General features: G+C 40.0%; 1 protein-coding gene and 3 long non-coding RNA genes across 4 annotated transcripts; 2 read left to right on the forward strand and 2 right to left on the reverse strand.

Moving 5' to 3' along the window:
- The first annotated feature begins 3529 nt into the window (after positions 1 to 3529).
- On the forward strand, positions 3530 to 5747 carry LOC147797914 (uncharacterized). Its single transcript, XR_015426866.1, has 2 exons — positions 3530 to 3740; positions 4541 to 5747. It is a non-coding gene; the product is annotated as an uncharacterized LOC147797914 (long non-coding RNA).
- A 2666-nt stretch (positions 5748 to 8413) lies between these two features.
- Positions 8414 to 11074, reverse strand: LOC147797915 (uncharacterized). Its single transcript, XR_015426890.1, has 2 exons — positions 10847 to 11074; positions 8414 to 9938 (listed from the first exon to the last, which is right to left on the reverse strand). It is a non-coding gene; the product is annotated as an uncharacterized LOC147797915 (long non-coding RNA).
- Positions 11075 to 13180: 2106 nt separating this feature from the next.
- LOC110989963 (uncharacterized) lies at positions 13181 to 14867 on the forward strand. The gene is made up of 2 exons (XR_002599740.2): positions 13181 to 13332; positions 13952 to 14867. It is a non-coding gene; the product is annotated as an uncharacterized LOC110989963 (long non-coding RNA).
- A 116-nt stretch (positions 14868 to 14983) lies between these two features.
- On the reverse strand, positions 14984 to 17978 carry LOC147797916 (uncharacterized). The gene is made up of 2 exons (XM_087142359.1): positions 17736 to 17978; positions 14984 to 15989 (listed from the first exon to the last, which is right to left on the reverse strand). Exons 1-2 carry the CDS (start codon positions 17871 to 17873, stop codon positions 15777 to 15779), a joined length of 351 nt encoding a protein of 116 aa, XP_086998485.1. The 5' UTR covers positions 17874 to 17978; the 3' UTR covers positions 14984 to 15776.
- Between the last annotated feature and the right edge of the window lie 3942 nt (positions 17979 to 21920).

A 21920-nucleotide genomic window follows, 5' to 3' on the forward strand; every position in this document is an offset into this window, starting at 1 on the left:
ATGTGATGCCTGTAAATTATTGTAAATGGGGTTTTATCAGCGATCCTGATGTGGCTGCCTACCCTGTACAGTTTAATTGAATAAACCAGAAAAATAATAATAGTTGGGCATTCCTACTAATCATAAACAAATTGCTGCAGGTCAACTTAATAAGTGTATTCATTTGCGTGGGCGTTAAAGCGGTTTTGAAGACTACAAATAAAGCGGTTGAAAGGTAGCATGTGGTCAGATATAAACCGGGGATGAGAAAAGCCACTATGCAGAGGCCGTGGCTGCACGTTCTGGTAATTATCTTGCTGTTTGCCGATCTGGCGATCACTCTCCACGCTAACGACAAACCTGGGCTCACCAGCAAGCGCGACACTAACCTCGAAGGTAAAATGGTAAGGTTATATTTCTTAAAGTGTCAAAGTAAATCAATTCAGCCCCAACATAAACATCAGACAAATTTTCACCCTAAAAGAGCCTGATTTTTTTTTTACATACTCCAGCCCGGTGGGGAGTATGGCCCTCAAGAACTTGGCTAAAGTTCGCTAGCAAGTGAAAAGGCTCATTTTCAGGAAAACTGTGATGTTTTTAACTCATTCTCTTAGTACTGTTGATATTCTTATCAACATGTGTGTCAGCCAAGGTGCATTTTCAATAGTTTGACCTTTCCCTCGTTGCACTGTGTTGTTTTAGAAAATCAAACAAGCAACACAAAATTCTGACTGCTAAGAAACACATTTTATGATCCCCATGCCAAACGTTATCTGCTTTAAGTGTCAAATTCTTAACTGGCCCATCAAATTACGTTTTATGAATTACTATCAAAATGTGGACCTCATTTTCTGAGGTCTACACTAAAAATAGCACAATCCACAAATACATTTAGTCTCCTTTTTCATCTTTGCAGGAGTCGCCTCGTGGTGGCCAGGCGTTTCAGGCTCAAATTGATGATACAAAGGAACGCAAAATGATTTGGACCACTATTGGAACAGCGCGCAAGCAATGGAGGGGTTAACTCGACCCTCCAACATCAACACTAACCTACAATTTAGCAGTCGCCTCCTCGGTTCGATGCATGCATTATAGTGTTAGTTACACACCGCCGGGGTGAAGGCTCTGAATAATCCAATTAATGATCACTGGGTAACTTCAAGCCTCACCGTCAAGTTGAACAGTACATCTCAAAAGCAAAACCTCAACTAAAATCCTGATTAATTTTACACAGTTTTCCGTTCCTCTGATAGCTCAATTCGATACAATTGTTGGCACTCTCGTAAGCTTTAAGGGAATTTGACTTCGATGTTATTCACATTCAGTTAAGTGGTTAGGTTCGCGAGTTCTACAAAGGATTCAACAGTAACTGTGATTCTTCTCAAGGCAATGACGTTCTTTGTTTTCATTGGATAAACATCTAAACATGTAAACATGTACCTAGTTGGATTCTATGCAGAATTGTTATGTTATTTCTACAGGTTAGGTTAAAAAAATGGAAAATATTTGGTCAGTGTTTTTTTCCCCAAGGGAATCATGAGACTTTCCCCATGTGTTATACCAACATACCATCGATGACACAGTCATAATACTGTACATACTGTACAGTGATCAACATAATTCGATTTCATTTTTAAGACCGTCACCATTCATCTAGTACATATAGCTATCACAAGAATATGGAAGGAAATGAAATTTGAAAAGTTATTTAGAATCTAAACCCTGCGGAGTTCTGCAGGGATTCGGAACTGACTTCAATTTCTTTGTTGATTAATTCAACTTAATTACTCGCCGCATCGATGAACATGGCAGACTTCACTTCCCTGTTACTATAACAATCATAATAAAATGTAAAGCCCGTTAATTAACTGTACACTAATTAGAGCACACAGGCATGATATAACTTCACTTAACAGTGTTGCTAATAGCAGTTTGCCCCCCCCCCAAAAAAAGACTAAATCCAACTTTTACAGTCTTGGCCAAATCTTGTTGGGCCCCAAACCCATTGCCGATTTAGCACGAAACATCGACTTTCATAATCTGTACAATACCTGCTGTTAAAGTTTAAGAGATCATTTTTGACCTCTTCTTCCAAGTTACTGTGAACGCCGGTACAAGAAATGTCTCCTCGGCTGAAGTGGCATCCAATATAGACCTTTTTCCTGTGATGTTAGAATCGTGCTGGACCGCGATGTGTTGTGATGGTAATGAGTGTCTAGTGTTGGGGTGGTAATCTTCCTGTTTAAGATATTAAAACTAGTCAAGCACACAGCATGTGCACGCGCGCTTACACTTGGTTGAAGTTGCCCGTAGGAATATATGCAATCACCGTGACGACAGCGGTCCACGCGTGGCGGCATTGTTAACATTTAACGCAATCCTGTCACGTGGGTGAAAAAGGTCTTTGTGTTAGCGATGCGTCGACTGGATTGTGCAATATGAGAAGGAATATGGATTTTATGTGCTGCGTGGTGACTTCGAATGCCCCCTACAGCATCCCCACGCTTTCTGAAGCCAGGCCCTGCCACACACATCACCGCCCACGCTTTACATAGCAACAACCAATTACGTAGCTTCTTCTCACAGCTACCACGAGATAGTAATTCTCTTTATTTATTTGTACATGCCAAAGAGAATTTGTAATTTCTGTCACAAGTATTATCGTCAGGTAACCGCAGAAGCATCTGCAAGACATCAACTCAAATAATAAGTCGTACTGGTAGCTGTTTCTTTCCTCGTGAAAGAGCAGTTTGAAAGCACAAGGTAATAACGAGATAAAAACATGTTTTTTTTTTAAATATTCTCTTTTTGTGTTTAGTTACATTAATTTGCGGAACATGTTATCAATAATGACGATACCTATAAAGATGAGAGAAATGGTTCTTTTAATTGTACAAATCCGTGTGCTTGGTTAAATACTGATCAAAATTGTAACTTTATTAATAAATTAGCTTAGGAAGCTTGAAAGTGTTTTATCACTGACAGTCAAATTTTGTCCAACTTCCCTAATTAACGTCCCACTGTACTCCAAGAATAAATGAAGGAGACTCGGTTGTGGCCCCCTCCGCAGGGGAAGGAAATTTGAACTAGCTGAAATTAGACGGGCGCCAGCTTTTGGCTCTTCATGTCAGCCCGGGCTGACGATTGGGTTCCTAACTACTCGACAACTATGGTGGAACACAGATACTACTCAGCAAATTGATAGTGCATTACAATACGCACCAATTATAATAGAATACCATCTCAGTGTATTGTTTAATGTTACAGTCCTAAAAAGGAAGTCCGAACAGAACAATAAAGTTAAGAATTCAATTATTCAGTTTGGATCTTTCATCAGTATTCATTCGGGCCGCAGGGCGCCCGTATATTTTAAACATGCACTTCCCACTTATCTTAAACGGACCGTGTCCTTTTGATGAAGGATTTAGGGATTACAAAGAGCAATCCAAAGCCATTAATTAAATACATGTATATTAATTTGCCTGGGCATTTCTGCGCGGTTTTAAAGACCAAATAGCTTTGGCCTGACTGAATACGAATATACATTGGTCAGGACACGAAACACGAAAGACTACTTGGAAGCTGGTAGAGGTGCAGCTTATGCTCTCAGATATTAACTGGGAACAAGAGAGGCCAATATGCGGACACCGTGGCTGCACATTCTGGTCATCGTCTTGATGGTTAACACTCTGGCGGTCACTGCTGTTGCCAACACCATCCCCCACTCCAGAAAGCGTAACACCAGCCCGGATGATGAAATGGTAAGGTTAAACTCCTTAAAGCCTCTGTGCAATGCAATCGATTAGCTGCATGTAATAAACCAGTCGAGATAGGACTAATTTTAACAAAAGGTTTTCGGACAAATAATATCTGGGAGGGGAGGATTCTGCTCTCAAGAATGTGGCTGTTCCAGGTTGATCTCTCCGAAACTTTCTATGCAAATATGAACGCTCCTTATCAGCAATGCTTTGAGGTTTTGACCCATTTCAGCATATGATTGTGTGCTCACGTTTGTTTGGTTTTCATAGCTACACGTGCGACAGCCAGCGTGCATTTAGCACCTCAACGGAACAACTAAAATGGACTAATCTTTCCTCGCCAAATGGATTTGAAAGAGAAAAGTATGACTGATACCAAAGTGTCAAAAACGGTTGCAAAACATTGGATACCCTTGGGTTCTGTTCAGAACCACACATACTCACAAAACCCGCGACAGAGATTGGTACCCAGCCCACACCAAACATTGTGTGCTTGGAATTATTACTTAGGTATAGATTCCCGACTGGTCTAGAATCAGTGCCAGTCATATAGACTTTAATGTGGTTTTAATGTGGAGACATCGCTTGTTCTCAGGTCCACACTAGGAATAGGATACACACACGAACACAAATATGCGTAAAATTAGGGACCCCTGTTGTTCTTTTGCTAATACTTTAACTTTTTGAATGACCTCTCTTATGTTTTGTACACAATTGTCCAAAACAACAAAACCCAAAACAAAAATATAAACCCTCGCACACCGGTACAGATTCTTGTCTTCTCCTTTTTGCCATCTTTGCAGGGGACGCCTCGTGGTGGCCGGGCAGTTCAGGCTCGAACCGATGACGCAAAAGAACTCAAAAAGGTTTTGACCGAAATTGAAGCAGTGCCCAGACACATAAGGGGTTAACTCGACCTCCTAATATCAACGCCAACCACAATTTGGCACTCTCGTCCTTGCTGAGAGGTACATCGCCAGCTACGCTCCGCGAGGGATGACAGCTCTGAACAATTTGATTTCTGCGTGAACTCAACCCTTTTTCTGTCACACTTAACGTAACTGTCAGCTCCCCACTAGGTAACGGGACATAGCACCTGCAAAACCCATATTAATAAAAAAGTTATCAACTCTGCATAGTTTTCCATTTTCGTGATAACTCACTGCGATAGCACTTTGTTGGCGCTCTTGTGAGCTTTGTAGAAGTTTGATACGTTTTCCATTCAGTTGAAAAGGTTATTTGAGAGAGGATTTGAACGTAATATTGATTCTTCCAAAGGCAATAACGTCAATTCTTTTCAAAAACATGTAAGCACGTACCTAGTTGAAATTTGTGTAGAATTGTTAGTTTATTTACGTCATTTGAAGAAGTTGGAAAATATTTTTCGTTTTTTCCATTGGAATGACGAGCCTTGCCCAGGGTGTTATACAAACATACCATCATTGATTCAATCAAAGTGTTAAAAATGCTTAACATCAAATGTTTTCATTTGTGAAGACCGTCACCCCTTTGTAAGTGCACATAACAACTCAGGATTTTTTTGAAGGATACGAAATTTGAAGCTTATATAGAATCTCACTCGTACGTAGTAGTACCACAGTAGTACCGGGATTGACGTCCATTTCTATGCTGATTATTTGAATTGAATTCGTTATTCGCCAACTTTATAAAAATAGGAAACTTCACTTCCTGGATGGCTATAATCCCGACAAATGTTAAAATTAAAACAAAATTCATTAATGAAGCGTTGATGATTGAGGTATACAGGCATGATAGAAGTTCATTTAACAGTGTTTGCAGTAAACAGTTATTTTCCGTAAAATATGACTGAATCCAACTTCTAGGTGAAGTAAAGAGCTCAATTGTTCTTTTAAGAAAACACCATTTGAACGACATTAAAAGGGACATTATGAACTAGTTGTGTCTGACGCGCGTGTTATTCGCATATATGAAAGTACACCTACTTTCTATTACTACTACTATTACTCACTTTGACCTCTTTGTGGTTGCATGCAAAAAATAAATTATTTCTAAGAAGAAAAAAGCGCTTTTGTATGAAAAGAGATTCACCCCAAAAATTCGAAAATAGTTAGTTCTGTAGTCTCTCGGTGGTGAAGAAATTGATCAGTTATAACGAGGAGATAGGATTTGGGCTGTTCAAAGTTTGGTCACCTCCCCTCATCGCAACAGCCTCTCCAAAGCACCCCCAGTGAAACTCTTTGTAAGTGTGAGTTTGTAGAATTTAGCAACCGCCCTCTATTGCAGTGTCTCGATACTTGAAACTGCTTTACCTCTAGAAGAATTGAAGGGTTGACAAAAAAAGCACAGCTGCTTGGTGTTGAAGTGAATTCCTACCGACTCTGATTGAAAATGCTGTGCTGCGATTCTTAAAATGCAACAGGTTAATACAACAACCAGCGCTGCTGCGAAAACCGAAAAGTTAAGTGTTCTTGTTTGGGCTTCTTAATTTCAGACCAGAAGGTACTGATAAGACTTTTATGCACCCTGTAACGGACACACAGCTCAGAGGTGACACAAGAACAGATACGGAAATCCCAAAATCCACTCAACCAGCGCCGGTGCATGGGTGGCCTAACTGGTAACACTAAGAAAAAAGTAAGAGTATTTTTTGCAAGATATTTGACACCAATGGCTGCTAGGTAATTTCTATCAAGTGTAGAAAATAAATTATAGTCCGTTTATGCTACTCAACTCCAGTTTGGTTAATAATGCCCCGTAATTCCTCAGAGAAGAGACGAAATGGTTTGATTGCCAAATCTATATAATACTTACTCTGGACTGGCATACAAAGAGATACTCCTATGTTGTTTTCCAGGGCTTTCGTTTCACGTCATTTTCTCGAGAAACATGATCCGAATCTTTATACTTAACGGGATTATAAGTGCAATCTGAAACGCGTTGACCAATCACAGTGCGCGAGATTTGCCAACCCCCTGTGTGTTTGGAAAGGGTCGACAGATATCACGCACTGTAATTGGTCAACGAGTTGCAAACTCTTGGAGGCGCACTATGATGAATCTCTCGTATTAAAGATTGAATGACAGCGAGCAACCAGCGTATCATCTAGGCCTACCTGTCTCTACTTTATGAGCAGTGTTATAGTTCCGTTTCAGTGGTCAAATGTATACGGAATGCACACTATCCGTTAAGAAAGAAACAACTTTATTATATATCTACGAGCGAGGCAACATCAGGCCGGAATATAAATTAATTAAACGTTTTCCCTATTTTATTTAAATGGGAATGACCATATTTTCGCCACTTTAGGATACTTCACCGCTTAATCCACAATCTCTCTTGGGACTGAATTTTATGGACCAAAGCTTATTTTCAAATTGCTTCAAGTGCAAAGAAATAAAAGGAAAATTATTTCCATTTCCGGCAAACAATTGTTGGTTGGCAGAGCCTTCATTATGTAAAAATGTAATGTGTTTGAAAGGTTCTGCTCATTTTAAGTTTCTGTGAATGATTTCAATAATTATGAATGACAATGCGCTCCATATGTTATAGTCCATGGCAACCCATTTGAAATGCTGCTTTCGTTGCTAAGTCAAATGTAATTACCTTCCAGATGGAATTATGTCACAGTGAAGAATCAAGGAATTCTTTAAGACGTGTTATTCCACTTCTAATTCGGGCTGTGGTCTTCCTCAATCTACACTAGCGCTACTTCCCAGCCAGACTCAGCGCTTGTCGTTCTAAGCGTGCTCCACTTCGGCTTAGCTTGTTTCTCAATGGTCCGGCAGTGACATATCCAGGTTTTAGGTCCGAGGGAATTGTAGTCTGAATTTTCGCGAAAAAAAATAGTCCATTTAAGAAATCAAATAATTCTTTGTCCTTTTTGTACTTCTACCACTTCTAAAGCGTCTTTCAATTCCGACAAAAAAAAAGAAATGAAATATTATGCTGCCTCCTATGGACTCGCTACGTACTCTGCAATAGAAGAGTGCGTCCATGTATACACCAGCACCAACTTCAGAGTGCAAATTTTGTAAAGATATTCAAAGCTCCCCAAGCAGAATGTATTTGTAACCCATGGTCTTGTTGGAATCTTTCTCAAAGTCGAAAATCCAAAAAGGTGTTATTGGTGGCTTGTGGGAAACAATAATGATGAGATGTATCCCATACACATTGTGGGTTACTCCATCAAACAGCCGCCAACAGGAATTTTGCCAAGTGCATAGGCCCTATTTCAAATTTACTCATATTTAATGTTATTTGTCGACCTCAGAGTGTTTTGCGGGCCCCGGGCAAAATGTCTTAATTTAGTGCCAATAGGACAGTTATGCACTAGGATTTCTCTAGCTTGGGCGACCTCCTAAAAACTCCTTATCCACCTTGAGCAGAAGCACCCCCTCTTCGGTTCAAAAGAGCCATGTTGGTTGGCAGTGTTCACGTTGCTAGTAGTGGCAGTAACATGTGCATAACGCTTGCGAAGTACAGTTCCTACCAAAGGAGCCTCCGTTGCTTAAGGCTCATATTCAACACCTCCCGTGCCCGGCTGCGTAACAGGGGACTGAGGTTTGCGACTAGATATACTAGTTTAAGCTGTTAGTGTATATTGCTTCTTCATTTTTCCGAAAAAAATTCTTTGAGCCTCCCTTGCCGTTGCACCACTGCCGATAAATAAAAATTTATACAAACACTTTAAGTGCTCAGCTCAAACAGGGTTCTTTTTTATATCAATCATGCACAGGTCCATCTTTGCCAACACTATAAGATGTGTAATTTGATACTGGTTGAATGCGGCGCCGTTTCATAACGTCAGTCAATTACACGCTTAACATAACAAATTTAACCTTCACCTTCTTGATTTTGTTGGTTTGTAGCATTTAACAATCGGGAAGTCCCTTTATTAATCTTAGATTTCAAATCCGTAGTACTTTTCAAATCAGTTGAATACAAAACAGGTTCATGTTTGGTATCTCTTTCAGTTTGATTTCAGTCCAGCTGGAGGTTTAGTTGGTGTGGCTACTGACACTCAGAAAAATGGGCAGAATTAGACCATGCATATTTTATCTTGAGACCAACCTCGATACCAACATTGGTGACTATACCCAATACCTCTTGTTACTATATGACATGGTTGGTATCTAGAATTCCCCTTAAATGCCCAATATTTATCCAATCACATTTAACCTTCGGTTGGTCTTCAGAAATTTTCGAAGAAAACAGCCACATGTGAGGTGTGGCGTTTGAGTTACGGGCGGTTGATCGTGTTTCCATACGATCCCTTCAGTGTTCTGATCATCTATTTTACACTTTAAGCAGCATTCTTCATACATCAACAGTGTCTCCTCACACTGTCGTTGCTCTTAAATAAGATATCATATCGATTTTAATATTAGTACAATGACTTAAAAGCTTAAGTTGGGAATGCAGTGTGGCAGAATCGCTTAAAAACGAAATCCTATTCAACTGGATTAATAATAATTCTAATAATAAAACGTTTTGTATGGCGCCAAATCCGCCAAATTTGACTCTCTGAACGCTTCAAATACTATTAATCGCGACAATGTTGAATTTATGTCAACCATAAACAATTTCAAAACAAACTAGACAAATAATAAACTTAAAGAAACTTTAGACAAGTTAATGGTCCTCTCTTTATTGACTTAAAAGAGCTGCAGAATACTTATATTGTGCTTACGAGAGCTGTGGAAGATTTACATTGTATTAATCTCCCTGCTGTACTCACAGGATATTCTCGTAGCCGTATCAGTTTTCCTACGTGGCCCGCTATTGTTGAAGTGTAATTATAAAAATTCAGTTCATTTCTTTGTTCAAATAAATAATTCATTTTTGTGTTTGGCAGATCTTGTGTTTGGTCTTCTGTTCGTTTGAGTTGTCCCTTAAATTTTAGACTGAGTGGAGCGGCACTAGTGTTTGCTCTGTGGCATGCACGATCCCGCAAACATTTAGCCTGTAGCTGGTTATACTGTCTTGTTAGATTCACAATCAGCCAAAACCTCCCCTAAATCGTCCAACATGAAATCCCGTATATCTCTTGGCCTCAGATTCTCCTCGAGATCTTACACCCACACGACTATCGACTCCTCGAGACTCAATTTCGTCTCATCCAGGATTCGTCTGCCGATGGTGTTGACCGTTTGGACAGCTAAAGGTGTCGTCCATGGACACCTCTCGTGTCGCTCACGCTTTCAGACTGGGAACGGCATTCTGTGCAAGGAAAATGCTATTGTTTTAGTCAGTGAAAAATGAGACGGCTACGAACTTCCAAATTGGAAACTGGCGAAAGAAACGTAAAAGCAGGGGTGGAAAGGCTTACGGTTTGGCATTCTACCCCGTACACAGTGACGGACCGAATATAAAAAATTCAACTATGAACGCACATTCCGTTCTTTATTACTGGCACCCGTCACATGCCCCTTCAGCCAATAGGATGTCTTTATTAAACAGCCCAAAGCTGCGTTCGTCGAAGCAAAGAATGTGCGCATAAGTGGGGTGCACCACAGTCGAGGCGTCGGCTCGGATTAGTCAATAACTGAAACGCTAGGTCGGATAACCTTGACAATTTGTTACAGAAAGAGTAGAAAGATGCCATTGGACACATGGCGAAGGGCTTGTGTAGCATAAAAGAAATCCAACTTGGAATAGAAGATTTTTACATCTATGAATACTCTCTGAAATCATCATGCGTTCATTGTCTAACTCGTGCGCGTCCGTCTCATTTGTATTTGCAAGGAAGCCAGCAAGAACTTAATGGTATCAGAATTCTGAGAAAACGTCACTCCACTGGACTTTGCGAAGTGGTCTTAGTTATCAGGATAACGAGATCTTATCAGGAATATTAAAAAGTAACAAACGTGGAGGCTAACATTTTCGCAGTTCCAAATCAAGCGGGGGAGGAAAAGAGTTATCGCCTGGAGAGATACGCATTTTTTTTGAGAGAGAGCGGAGCACATCGCCTTTCAGTGGGAGTATTTTTCCAGGGATAACAAAGTCGGAGAATTTTTTCAAATCAATTTGACACACTCAAACAAGATCTAGAGACGCCACTGTGGCATCGTCACTGCACAAAGTCAACTTTTGCCTGCTGCCAATACAATTTTAATCCTTCTGTTTACCAGAAGACGATTCCTCGTTTCCTCCGAGGAAGCGCCAGCCTCGTCAGCATCGGTGGAGACGACCAGGTTGACTGTCTGGCAGAATGTGACCAGAGTTTTCAGGCAAAGAAGACCTGCCATGGCCACTGTGAATCCTTGCTGTTTTTTACCGAGAGTATACGTCGTACGCGATGTCATAAGCTATAGTGGTGCTTCACCGAGTTGAGAGTGTCAGGTAGAGTGGACGGAGCGCTCATGTTCATGGCTATGTACTACTTTTCAAAACGGATCTTTGCTCGAAGGTCGTTGGAATTTCAGGCCAAGTTGAACACATAAATTTTCGTGGCTTGCCTCATTCGTTTACAGGTCGTTAAAAATAAATCCGATTGGAGACATAAAAAGTAATGAGCGTACCTCAGTGAATGTTAATTTGTGGCCCAAAATATACACTGATTGAGATGCCACTAAGCCCTTAAAATTCAAATATTTCAGCAGTTAGGAATAATTAAGTTCATTGTTTATAATGCCAGTTTAGTGTACTCCCGTGCGCTTACTCTACGGTACCGAAACCCTGTAACGTACAAAAATGCGCAGAATGATTAAGATGTCGTGCTATTTCAATCTATTGTGTACCTATGTGCTGCAACACCGTGAATGGCTTTGAGTTGCTTTCCCAACACAAAATGCAAAGGTGACTCGACTGGATGTAATTTTGGGTTATCCCTGTCAAAATCATATTCCAGGTTCAAAATCACATCCACCCTAAGAACCTTTGAATTTTTTTGTGGGGAAATCGCATCCATGTGGTCCTCCGTGTAATGATATGTACATGTAGGTTATTCTCGCGGGCTCTTACCAACAGTAAAAATAATCTAGATAAAATGCAAGCCTAATTAGCAACCCTTTTAGAAATAAGACTAAGACTATTAGTTAATGTTTACATTTTCATCCCTGTCCACAGATGCTGTTCAAAACACGTTAATCCCTCTGACTAGACGGCTTATGATATTTTATTGCATACTGTTAAAATTGTGAACACGCAAACCAATAAATCCTCTGAATCGAATGCAGTAAAAAAAGCATTCATTACTATACCGACGTTGAGTTGCAGGTAGCCGTTAGCACAAACGCCACCATCACTGTTCCTTTCGTCGTGTCGTGTGATGCATTCACGACTCTATTTCATTGCATTGAAAACTCAATGATCCAGAGTTCAGATGCGAGTACACTGTTGGTTGAATACGCCACAATCAAGTCATGAATCTGTGTGGCCATTACTAGCTCATATATAAAAACTGATATTCTTGGAGGGGTTCCCCACCATTTTTATTTCTGGTAAACTTCAAGATTACAAGTTTGTGAATATGTTTATCCCAGATGTACAATGTAACACTTGTTGAGAAAAAGATGGCTTGAATTGGCCAAGCAAACAGGATTAGCGTACTTAAGTTTGTAGATTTACTTGAAGCCGAGATACAGTTATGTTTTATGTAAAACGATATTGGAAAGTGGTTATTAGCTACTTTTATTTGTTTTTTTTAGTAATCCCGAGAATCAAATGTGTATTTGGAGGGCTTGTTGAATTCCTTGACCGAGAAAATATAGGTTTTACCACTCTAATGACGTTTCTTGGTTGACTGGAGCGGAGATAGCTCGATTTATGTATTTTTAGCGGCTGATTTGAAAATCCCAAACAGCTGCCACGCAAACGCTAACATTGATTTCGGATTGGCCATGCTCTGATGATTGTAGAAAAGTATAGGTTCGAAAATTTCCAAAAATATTGAACCAAAAATAAGAAATACTGAATCTGACTACTATATAAATCATCGAGCAGATTTTGTGAAACAATCCCCAGAAGCAATATAGGTCTTTGTGCTTTCAAATGCAAACGCAAATATCCTCAATCAATTTTAATTTTTGATTTTGCCCTGCCCAACGTGTATTTAACACTGCATACTCAGTGTATGCCCCCAGCTTTGAAATAGCAAATAACCTCATAGTGGACAACAAGGTGACTACGAAAGGTCGTTTCTACCCAGAGGCGTAGCCGGAGGGGGAGGACTGAGGGCACGTCCTCCAACAACTTATCAGTGCTCCCCCTCCCCCATAAGATGCTGCTGCCCCCTATGTGCCCCCAACAAGTAAAATCCTAGCTACGCCACTGTCTCTGCCACTTTGCACTTTCGGGCAGCTAAATCGATATCAACGAAACTATTTTCCAGTCGTAATATTTTATTTCAAACTGGATTTATTTTAATTGCCTTGGGATGAATAATGCAATTCGCAGAATCGTAGTCATTAATCCCAAATCTGGATTGCATCGTAGAACCCTTACATCTGCGTGTAGTTTTTGTTGGTTACCAAGATTCATGACAGCCATGGTGCCTCGTCTTTGTCTGAACGTTCTCGTTATAGTTCTCCTGACGATCGACCAGGTCGTCTGTGCAGATGCTGACACTGCTGGTCTTTCTTCGGTGAAAACCGTGAACCAGAAGCACCTTATGGTAAACAGATTTTTATCAAAAGCTTGTCATTAATTATTGCCTCCAAGTTCTGTATGCAGTATCCTGGAGACAATTCTGATTTCTTTTGACTCTTAATTGTTACATAAATACGCAGGCCATGTATTTCACCATTTCTGCATCTCGTTAACTTCATTCACTTGCCTAGCCACAATCCCTTTTGGGTTGTGTCATGCATAGAAATAGTGTATTCTCAAATTTGACCTTTCTAATTGATCATGATTCCTCTAGAAGTCTTTTCTCCACACACGCTGAAGAGGAACGGTGTCGGAACTAATCACCCTGTAACAGCTTTGAATGACAGCCATCTTGCAGGGATGTTCCTTCTTTGTGCATGTTCTGCTGAACCAAAGCACTGCCCTGTGACATGGCAGTCGTGCAAACCCTTTATAAAATGTATTCTTGTGTATCGGAACAGTAATTATCCTCAGTACATCGATGAATGACTTTCAGTGCACCGAACTGGTAAAAATAAAATGATCACTTCTGTATTCTTTGCCCAGCCTTATTGCCCTGAATCGTAAAGCCGCTAGGTCAATTTAGTGTTCAGAATCTTTGGAACAACTTTGCTAAACGACGGACTCTTCCTTCTTCTAAACAGAATGTTCGTTACGCCAGACTTAACCAACATGCGACTCGAGGGGCGCCTACGAATGTCCAGCCAGGAGATCTTGGCCCTTCCTGCCGCGAGAGGGCTCACTTGACCGCAGGGATGGAAGTGACCAGGTCTCGAGCGAGATTCGGAGGATACGGCGGGTTCGGCACGTACGGACACCCACTGAAGGAGGATACGCCGTCTGGTGCCTGAACCTCACGCAAAATGACAAAGCAGCTGATGTGAAATATTCTTGAGTTTATGTAGCCGCTTCTTTCTGGAGTCGAAATAATTTTAGTAAGAGGCAAGTGGTATCTGCGTTGAGCTGAAGCGCCCCCCGTCAGTTGAAAAGAGCCACGTTGGTGCGAGTGTTCATTTTGTTGACAGCGATGCGACTGTGACGCATGCATTACCTAGTCGTTAGTGAACCAGCCAAGTGCAGTTCCGACAAAAAGAGCCTCCGTTGCTGTGAGAATGACGCCCTTTATCGGTCCAGATCGTGGGGCTCATACGATTGCACTAAAATAGCTTCATTTTCCTTGGAATTTCATCTATTATTACTTTAAAGCAATCATTTGCAATTATTATTGATGACTTTCTGTAGGTTTTCCTTTCGTCTGTGGCGTATGTCACATTCCACTGTTTCTTCTGCGTGTTATTTGTTCAGAGCAAATAGGATACGCTGTGTACGATAATTGGGCCTGAGGACCGGAAGTAGAAAACGGATACCAGACTACGGTTGTCACTGCCATTGAAAATCCAGAGGACAATGGGTAATTAATGTAAACACAGCTACAACTCTTTTCAAAACTCAAGATCATTGTATTTCTCAACAATATAAAGAAAATTTAATATAGATAAGAATAAAACTGGGATTTCAAATTATAACGTTTTGAAACGATTAAAATCAAAATGTCTTTAATTATATTTTCCAGCCTAAGCATTACAGTAAACAGCCTATGCATGATACGCAGCACGACGTGTCGATATAAATTACATATAAGAAGCTCTGACAACGTGTCTTCTCCGCTCTACTACATTACGCTCATTTTTTGAGAAAGTTAACGATTAATGCTGCCAAATCATTGCTTAGCGTCATCTGAAAGGGCATTTTGGTGACAATTGTGATGGTTGAAAACCATTTTACCACGACTTTGCCCATGAATGTGCAGTTAGCGAAGACAGATTGTGCAAAGATTGGCGTCAGATTGCCTGCCATGATGTTACGGCTGTCCATGCCAGACCGAGGCAGATCTGTATGCAGACAATGGACCGTGCTGTGTGGCATTGGTGCGGTCACTATGCATGCGTAGTGTCACGTGAATGTCCCTGTTCAGGGGCCACTTTGTTGCGGTTGGTGTTTTATCGTCCGTTTAAGACCGGCCACGTGACGGGCTCTCCACCAATAGGAAAAGCTAAACTGTCTGAGGTATTTATGAATAATAAATACTAAAACGAAACCAATTAAAATATCGTAAACTGAATATACGTGTTCCTTTTGTCTGGACATTGAGTCGCAGCATAAACTCCTTAAAGCGTCCATGATATGCAATGTACACACCTCCCCAAATTAAACCTATCAAGATAAAGCATATATTATAACTGTAGAGATAAAGACTAGACTTTCGAAAAACTGTTTCACGCTGGTTGTATTTTGTCTATTTCCTATTGTCGTTCGCATTTGTGTCCTTGCTTTACTGAATTAAAGGCTATACTGTTTTTTCGTTCAATTTCCATAGCGAAATAATAATGACATATGAACTGTTTCAGTAACACTTTTCTTAATTGCTGTAGATGTCAATTCCCACAACAAAATAGATATGTCGTCAACTTAAAACTTGGTAACAATTTCTGTGGCTTGTGGATCATCATCTTGGAGATGGGGGAAAAAATCAACGTGGGAAAGTGGAATCCACAGGGAGGGCTTCTCCACCAGGTGCCGTTCTCTGAATATGCGCAAGTTGGGACGCTTCTTGATATTTTGAAGGTCGTGCATGCTCCTTTCTTGAAGATCGTCTTGCTGCGCATCGTTGTCAGCGTCGAACTGCAAAGTGAATACAAGTAAAAGTAACAATGTTAATTTAAGATATATAATGCACCAGTTTCCTACCAGAAGATTAATCAACCGTTTATTCCAAACCAAAGCGTGTTTTTACGAGAACCCACGTTAAATGAGTTTCACATAATTAGGCTGACACATGTCCATTTTACTTGCTCATTCACGTGAGCATCCAGATTTAAGTGATCATTTAATTTGATAAAAAGCAAATTAAAAAAAAGCTGTAAAACAAACGAACAGCTCAAACAAGTCTACCTGAAACCTTTATTCGTTTTCTGTGTAATTGTATTATCTGTTTCAGCTACTTGTGTTACATTTGCCGGGAGAATTTGCATTTCAAATGATTTTTCACATGATACATTCAAGTATTTTAATCACACCTTGACTAAAATTAATGTTTATCTGCTGTGTTAAATGTTTATCTGATTTGATTATTACGGCGTAGAAATCGTCGAGTTTTAAGCTAGTGTCACGGACTCTCACCATTTGTTCTTTGCATGCTTATGTATCAGGCCTTGCTTGTAATGTCAAAGGTGGAAGTGAACAGTGTATGAAGTCAATCCAGCGATTTACAACTACTGGCCACATCTAAATCAAATGGCTGCCACAAATACCATTGCCAAAGGGAGTTCTACCGAAAGATATCAAACGCTTTTTACTGGGTAAAGTACAATAAACCCATATCAAATGACAACAGAATTGCAAGATTTAAATAAAAAGAGAACATGTAATAGAGGGCAGATTTCATTACAGAATCTGTTGACCCATTACTCTGCACATAAACTTTGTAGACACTTACTATCACATGACAGGTCATTTCGATTGCATCGGCAACAAAAGCAGCATTGTCATGAAATAAACAAATAAAGAAAAAAACACTAAAGTCCGTAATATGAAGAACAACAAAGAGTCAAACTTGCAATCCAGCTGAAAGATCTCAGATTTTTTTTGGAAATAAGGATCTTGGAAGGGAATGACTTGTTTTCGGAGATGTATACCTGAAATTATTGTGGATTGTTGCAGTTTTGGTCACAAATCAAACGTTTCCCAGTCCGACTGTTGTGCTTGTGATATCTGATGACCAACAGCAGTTACCCGCAACTTACAGGCATCCGTGTGAAATAGATAAAATCTCTGAATTAAATAATGTACTAATAAATTATACATATAATCATAAAATTCATAAAAGAATTAAACGCTGACATTCCAAACTTTTAAGACACCAATACAGGGCTGGAGAAGAGTGGGATATGCATAGACAAACAGGTCTCAGTGGAGAAACACAAAAGGGAGGGGTGGGGCGGTGGGGGAAGGAGGGAAAGGACAGAGGGATGAACATATTCTTCTAAAAAATGTACATTCTGGGATGAAACTTAAAACAATGATGAATACTGGAATGGAACAAAGTAAATATTTGGAGGAGTTTTGAAGGACCTCTTCCTTGCCTGAGCCAAAATAAAAACGGATTTATTTTCCTAATGGAACAGGTTTATCTTCGAAGCAATCGGGGAACGGCGGTAAGCGTAAACCTCAGCCAATAGCCAGTGATGGTAAAAAAGGAATCCAACGATCGTCAGACAATGTCTTCAAAAAAATCACGACGTATACTTGGTTAGAAATGTTCCCCGTGCCTGAGATTCAGTGACAAACTTTCCGAATTACAAAAGTCATATTTATATTTACAATTTGGAGTAAAAGCCTTGCTACACGGCTGGTTTTCGTCAATCTTACCTCGTTTTCGTTCTCAGCGGCTCTTTTCATGTTCTCAAGAAAGCCACCGTCTTGTTGATCAACTGGTGCCGCGAAGGTTACTACCCCGGCGAATATCACCAGGAGGAGCATCTGAATCTTCAGGCTACCGTTTGCCATTTCGACGTCTGAGGACAGTCAGAGCTAAGTTGTCGTTGAAGCAGCAAGGAATCGTCGATACCATTCGACGGACCCAGTACAGTTTGCAAAACCTCCGAAGTCGCACAGTTTTTATATTATATATTTCCCCACCTTTTACAACTTGCATTCCATTTTGAGTCATAACAATAAATAGGCACCACTGTTAACTTCGCTCTCCATTAAGAGTGACGAATACACTCTGTCGAAGGCTCTTTGCATCAATAAAAAATTGCTCAATGCAATGCGTTTCAGGTTGTTGTTACCTTGAACTAGTTGTTCAGATGTTTGGGGACAATGACCGGTCTGTCATGAGTTGAACTTACTCGTTTTTTTTTAATTAACTAACTATTTACAAGAAACATTTGCAGCCAATTGCACCCTTATTTTGACATTGTACGCCACTGCTTTTATGATGAGAAGGACAAGTACACTTATTCAACTCCCCTCAGGTTGTAAGATACCAAAGTTACAAAAAGAAAAAAAAGACAGCGGCTAGGGGGCTTTCGTCATAACGCTAGGATTTGGTTGAACATGGTGCAGCGGCAGTTTACAATGGAACCTCAAAATCGAAATAATTGCTCACTTCCTTCTCTGAACCCCTCAACCACACAAACACCTCAGATAACCAGTTATTTTAAGTTTGAAAAAAAAATTCGGGACATAGCTGTAGCAAGAAACTGTTTCTTCTTTACATAATTTATATAGTTTGCCTTTCTGTTTGGGTGGCCACAGTTTGCCAAAAATTATGTCTGGGTTAGCAGCAAAACTTGCCTCAAAATATTTTGCTTCTCTCAGCGTTAAAATGATTCTCAGCGAATTCATTCAGTATATGTAGTTAAAATTGAGATATACCTGCGTGTTTTTATCACTGAAAAACAAATGTTATTGTTTTAACGCCTTTAAATGTCTTTCTGGTAACAATTTAACATGAACATGTGGTGTTAATAAAGCAAACCTAACCACGTCATGGTGTTTTTTTTAATAACTCATTAATATGTCGATATCTTTGGACATAATTACACATTTGGGTGTTAATAACAAGACACAAAACCACAGTTATTGGCGATAGCACTCTCTGAAAACCGAAACAAGGTGTTTAATACGAGCGATTCATCACACTAGTGCCCCTCCAAGAGTTTGCAACGCGTTGACCAATGACAATGCGCGAGATCTGTCGACCCTTTCCAAACGCGCACTTAGTATTTGACATGTTTATAATTGGTTACCAAACACTTTTGAGACGTTGAAGTAAACTTCTACACCACATGTGTGTTTTTCTACTAAAAGCCAAAACTCGTGCCTGGCAATCCCGGGCTTTCCATTAAAATGTGTTTCCAAATGTGGAAGGACTTCATTAATCTTTGCTTTTAGCCAATAGTATGTCGTTCACATTAAAATAAAGAGAAAAAAACAGGCATTTAATTGATGTTTTGTGGCTAAAATGTCGACGACAGTAATGAAACCTTTTAAGGACAACCAGACTGGAAGCTGTCGTATAAAGTCATCTGATGATTTACTATTTATAAAAGCAAGGACAGATTGTTGTTGTGTCAATACCCCCCCCCCAAAAAAGAGGTTCAAAATAGAAAACCTAAAGTGGTTACATTTGGGGACTAATTCCGTTTAATTTCTCTAACAAGGTATAAAAGTCTCTGTACGGAGCCGCGCTCGAAGAAAATTGGGCCATAAATGTTATGTTAAGAAATTCCAAATTACCCTCCCCTCCACGTCGTAATAGTATAGGTCTCGGTCCGCCTTGGCTGAAGCTCAGTTGTTGATTGAACCTGCACGTCACATCAACCATGAACATCAACAAAACGCCTTCCTTGTTTCTTTGTTTTTATTTTGATGCTGTCATTCCCACTACCATCAGAACAAATTATTCACCACTACCTAAATCTAGTAGTCATGTTTTGGTTAAGGAAGTGGGGGTCTGGACACAGTTTGACCCTCAGTGACACTTGGATTTACAAGTCATGAAAACATAATTATGAAAGAGAGTTTAAAGTATCATGTTACCACAAATGCCGATTACAATCAAGTCTTCATGACATCTCATGTGTCTTGGCGAAGTGTACAAGCACTCGCTGTGATGCAGTATGACTTGTTACGCCTAAGAACGAGTTCTCTGTTGTCAAGACGTCTTGCCTCCTTGTGAGGAGAATCTTCGTACGCAGCATTAACGTATTTTAATACCGTTTTAAACACCAGTCACTATGACAAAACCCATCAATTATTAATAAAACTCAACATTAATTATTATGCAAATGACGACGAGAGGAGAGTCTTTGTACACTGACGCCAGGAGGGTGATAGAAACAAGACACCTTGCAGAAAACCGCCCTTTTCACATTTCTGTGTTGTTTGTCTGTCTATGTATTTTTTTTTACTTTGCTTTCATTTGTTTCCGTATAAAAGTGATGCTTAACAATTTCAGTTAGTATTGTAAATAAAATCAAATGTCATTTTCCACAACCAACCTCCTGTGCAGCATGAATGATTTCGTGTTACACCACTTTACGGTTGGTGGATAGTCGGGCGTGGTTCCATAAATCTTACTTTTAAGTCCATCTCGTCTTCCTGAGGCAAGGGTGTGATCCAGAGCTTGGGGGGGAGCTGCAGAGGTCTTTTTTCACGGGCCGAAAGTTTGAAATGTTAATGTTTCCAAATCTTGAATCTTAAGGATGATCCCTCATTGTTGGTGATATTATCACATGTTTTTGGTTGGAGAGAAAAGACAAAGCCAAATAATTATTGTCGTTTTCTTTCATTTTCGAAAAAAAGATAGTGAGCAGCAGTTCTTCGTTTCTTTTTTTTATAAATGTACTCTCATATTGTAAGGACGTCCAACGATTCCGGAAAATTCTGTCTTGGTTGGCAGCAACGCTTGCCTATAAAATATATATGCACACTCTGGTTATATAAATGTATAACTCAGTTGCTGTGGGTAGCAGAAGCATTTGTAATGTCATAAATGATAAAGTGTCTTTATATTTCACTCAGATGTTTTAAATATTTTCTAACTGATTCTTTTCTTAGACCTCATGGCTGGCACAGTTTTGCCAACCATTAGCTACCAAAAGTGTGTTCCTGAAATAGCCCAAAAATCTATATCCTTAGGCGCCTACCCTCGTCTACTATTTCGTAGATTTCCCATTAAGTTTATTTGCAAAAGTAGGTAGACGTCACCATGTGCTGCATTGTGTGCCTCCAGCATTAAAATCACACGGAAAATAGAACCCCCGACATTAATGGATCTTTAATGGCCAACAAAGAGACACGTAATTGTCGTTTACCGTATGGATTCCTTGCAAATCGACAAGTGATGTTGAGCAATTAATGTTGGATCAATGAACTTTGAAGTGCAAACTTCGTATAGCCGAATGCGCAATTGCAGAACACTGGCAATTGTAAGTTGCATTTAACGCTTGGAGTCCAGGGAAGGCTTTTAGACCAGAGGTAAAACAATACTTCATTGCGTTAGTGAAAAATTGTATTTGACACATCTTACACAATGCCTTCAAGAAGCGTCCATGAAATTTTCATCATCCTGGAAACGGACTACAAGGCCTAGGTTTCTCTTGGGAGAAAAGGCCATATTTTAAAAAATTTTGTCTCAGGAATCAACTCAAACATAGCAGTCTTAGTTTGAAGATTTAGAAAATATCTCGTTTCATATGTCTCTTAATCTCTAAAACACCTGGGCGGGGCCGACTCAGCACCTTAGAGACCCGACAGCCACACGTGCGATCTTTCGTAAACATAGCATGCATGTAAACACCTCTCTTGCTTCTCTTTCTCGTTACTGGGTTCTGATGTTCAAACAGCTAGTTTGAAATGTTGCGGCCTCTTGAGTGTCAGCACGAGTAGGCCGAGGACGTCAATGGAAAAGTATAAAGCTTTGGCTGTGAGGGCATTTCAAACGGCTTTTTACTCATTTGTCTACCCTTCCTTTTCATGTTTACATTTCTATTCTCTGTATGAGTAAGAGCTCTGTAACCCTGTCCAACAGGAAACGAGAGAGGG

This window comes from Acanthaster planci, linkage group LG10, assembly GCF_054643075.1.
Source record: "Acanthaster planci isolate LZ-2023a linkage group LG10, COTS_SCS, whole genome shotgun sequence".
NCBI lineage: Eukaryota > Metazoa > Echinodermata > Asteroidea > Valvatida > Acanthasteridae > Acanthaster > Acanthaster planci.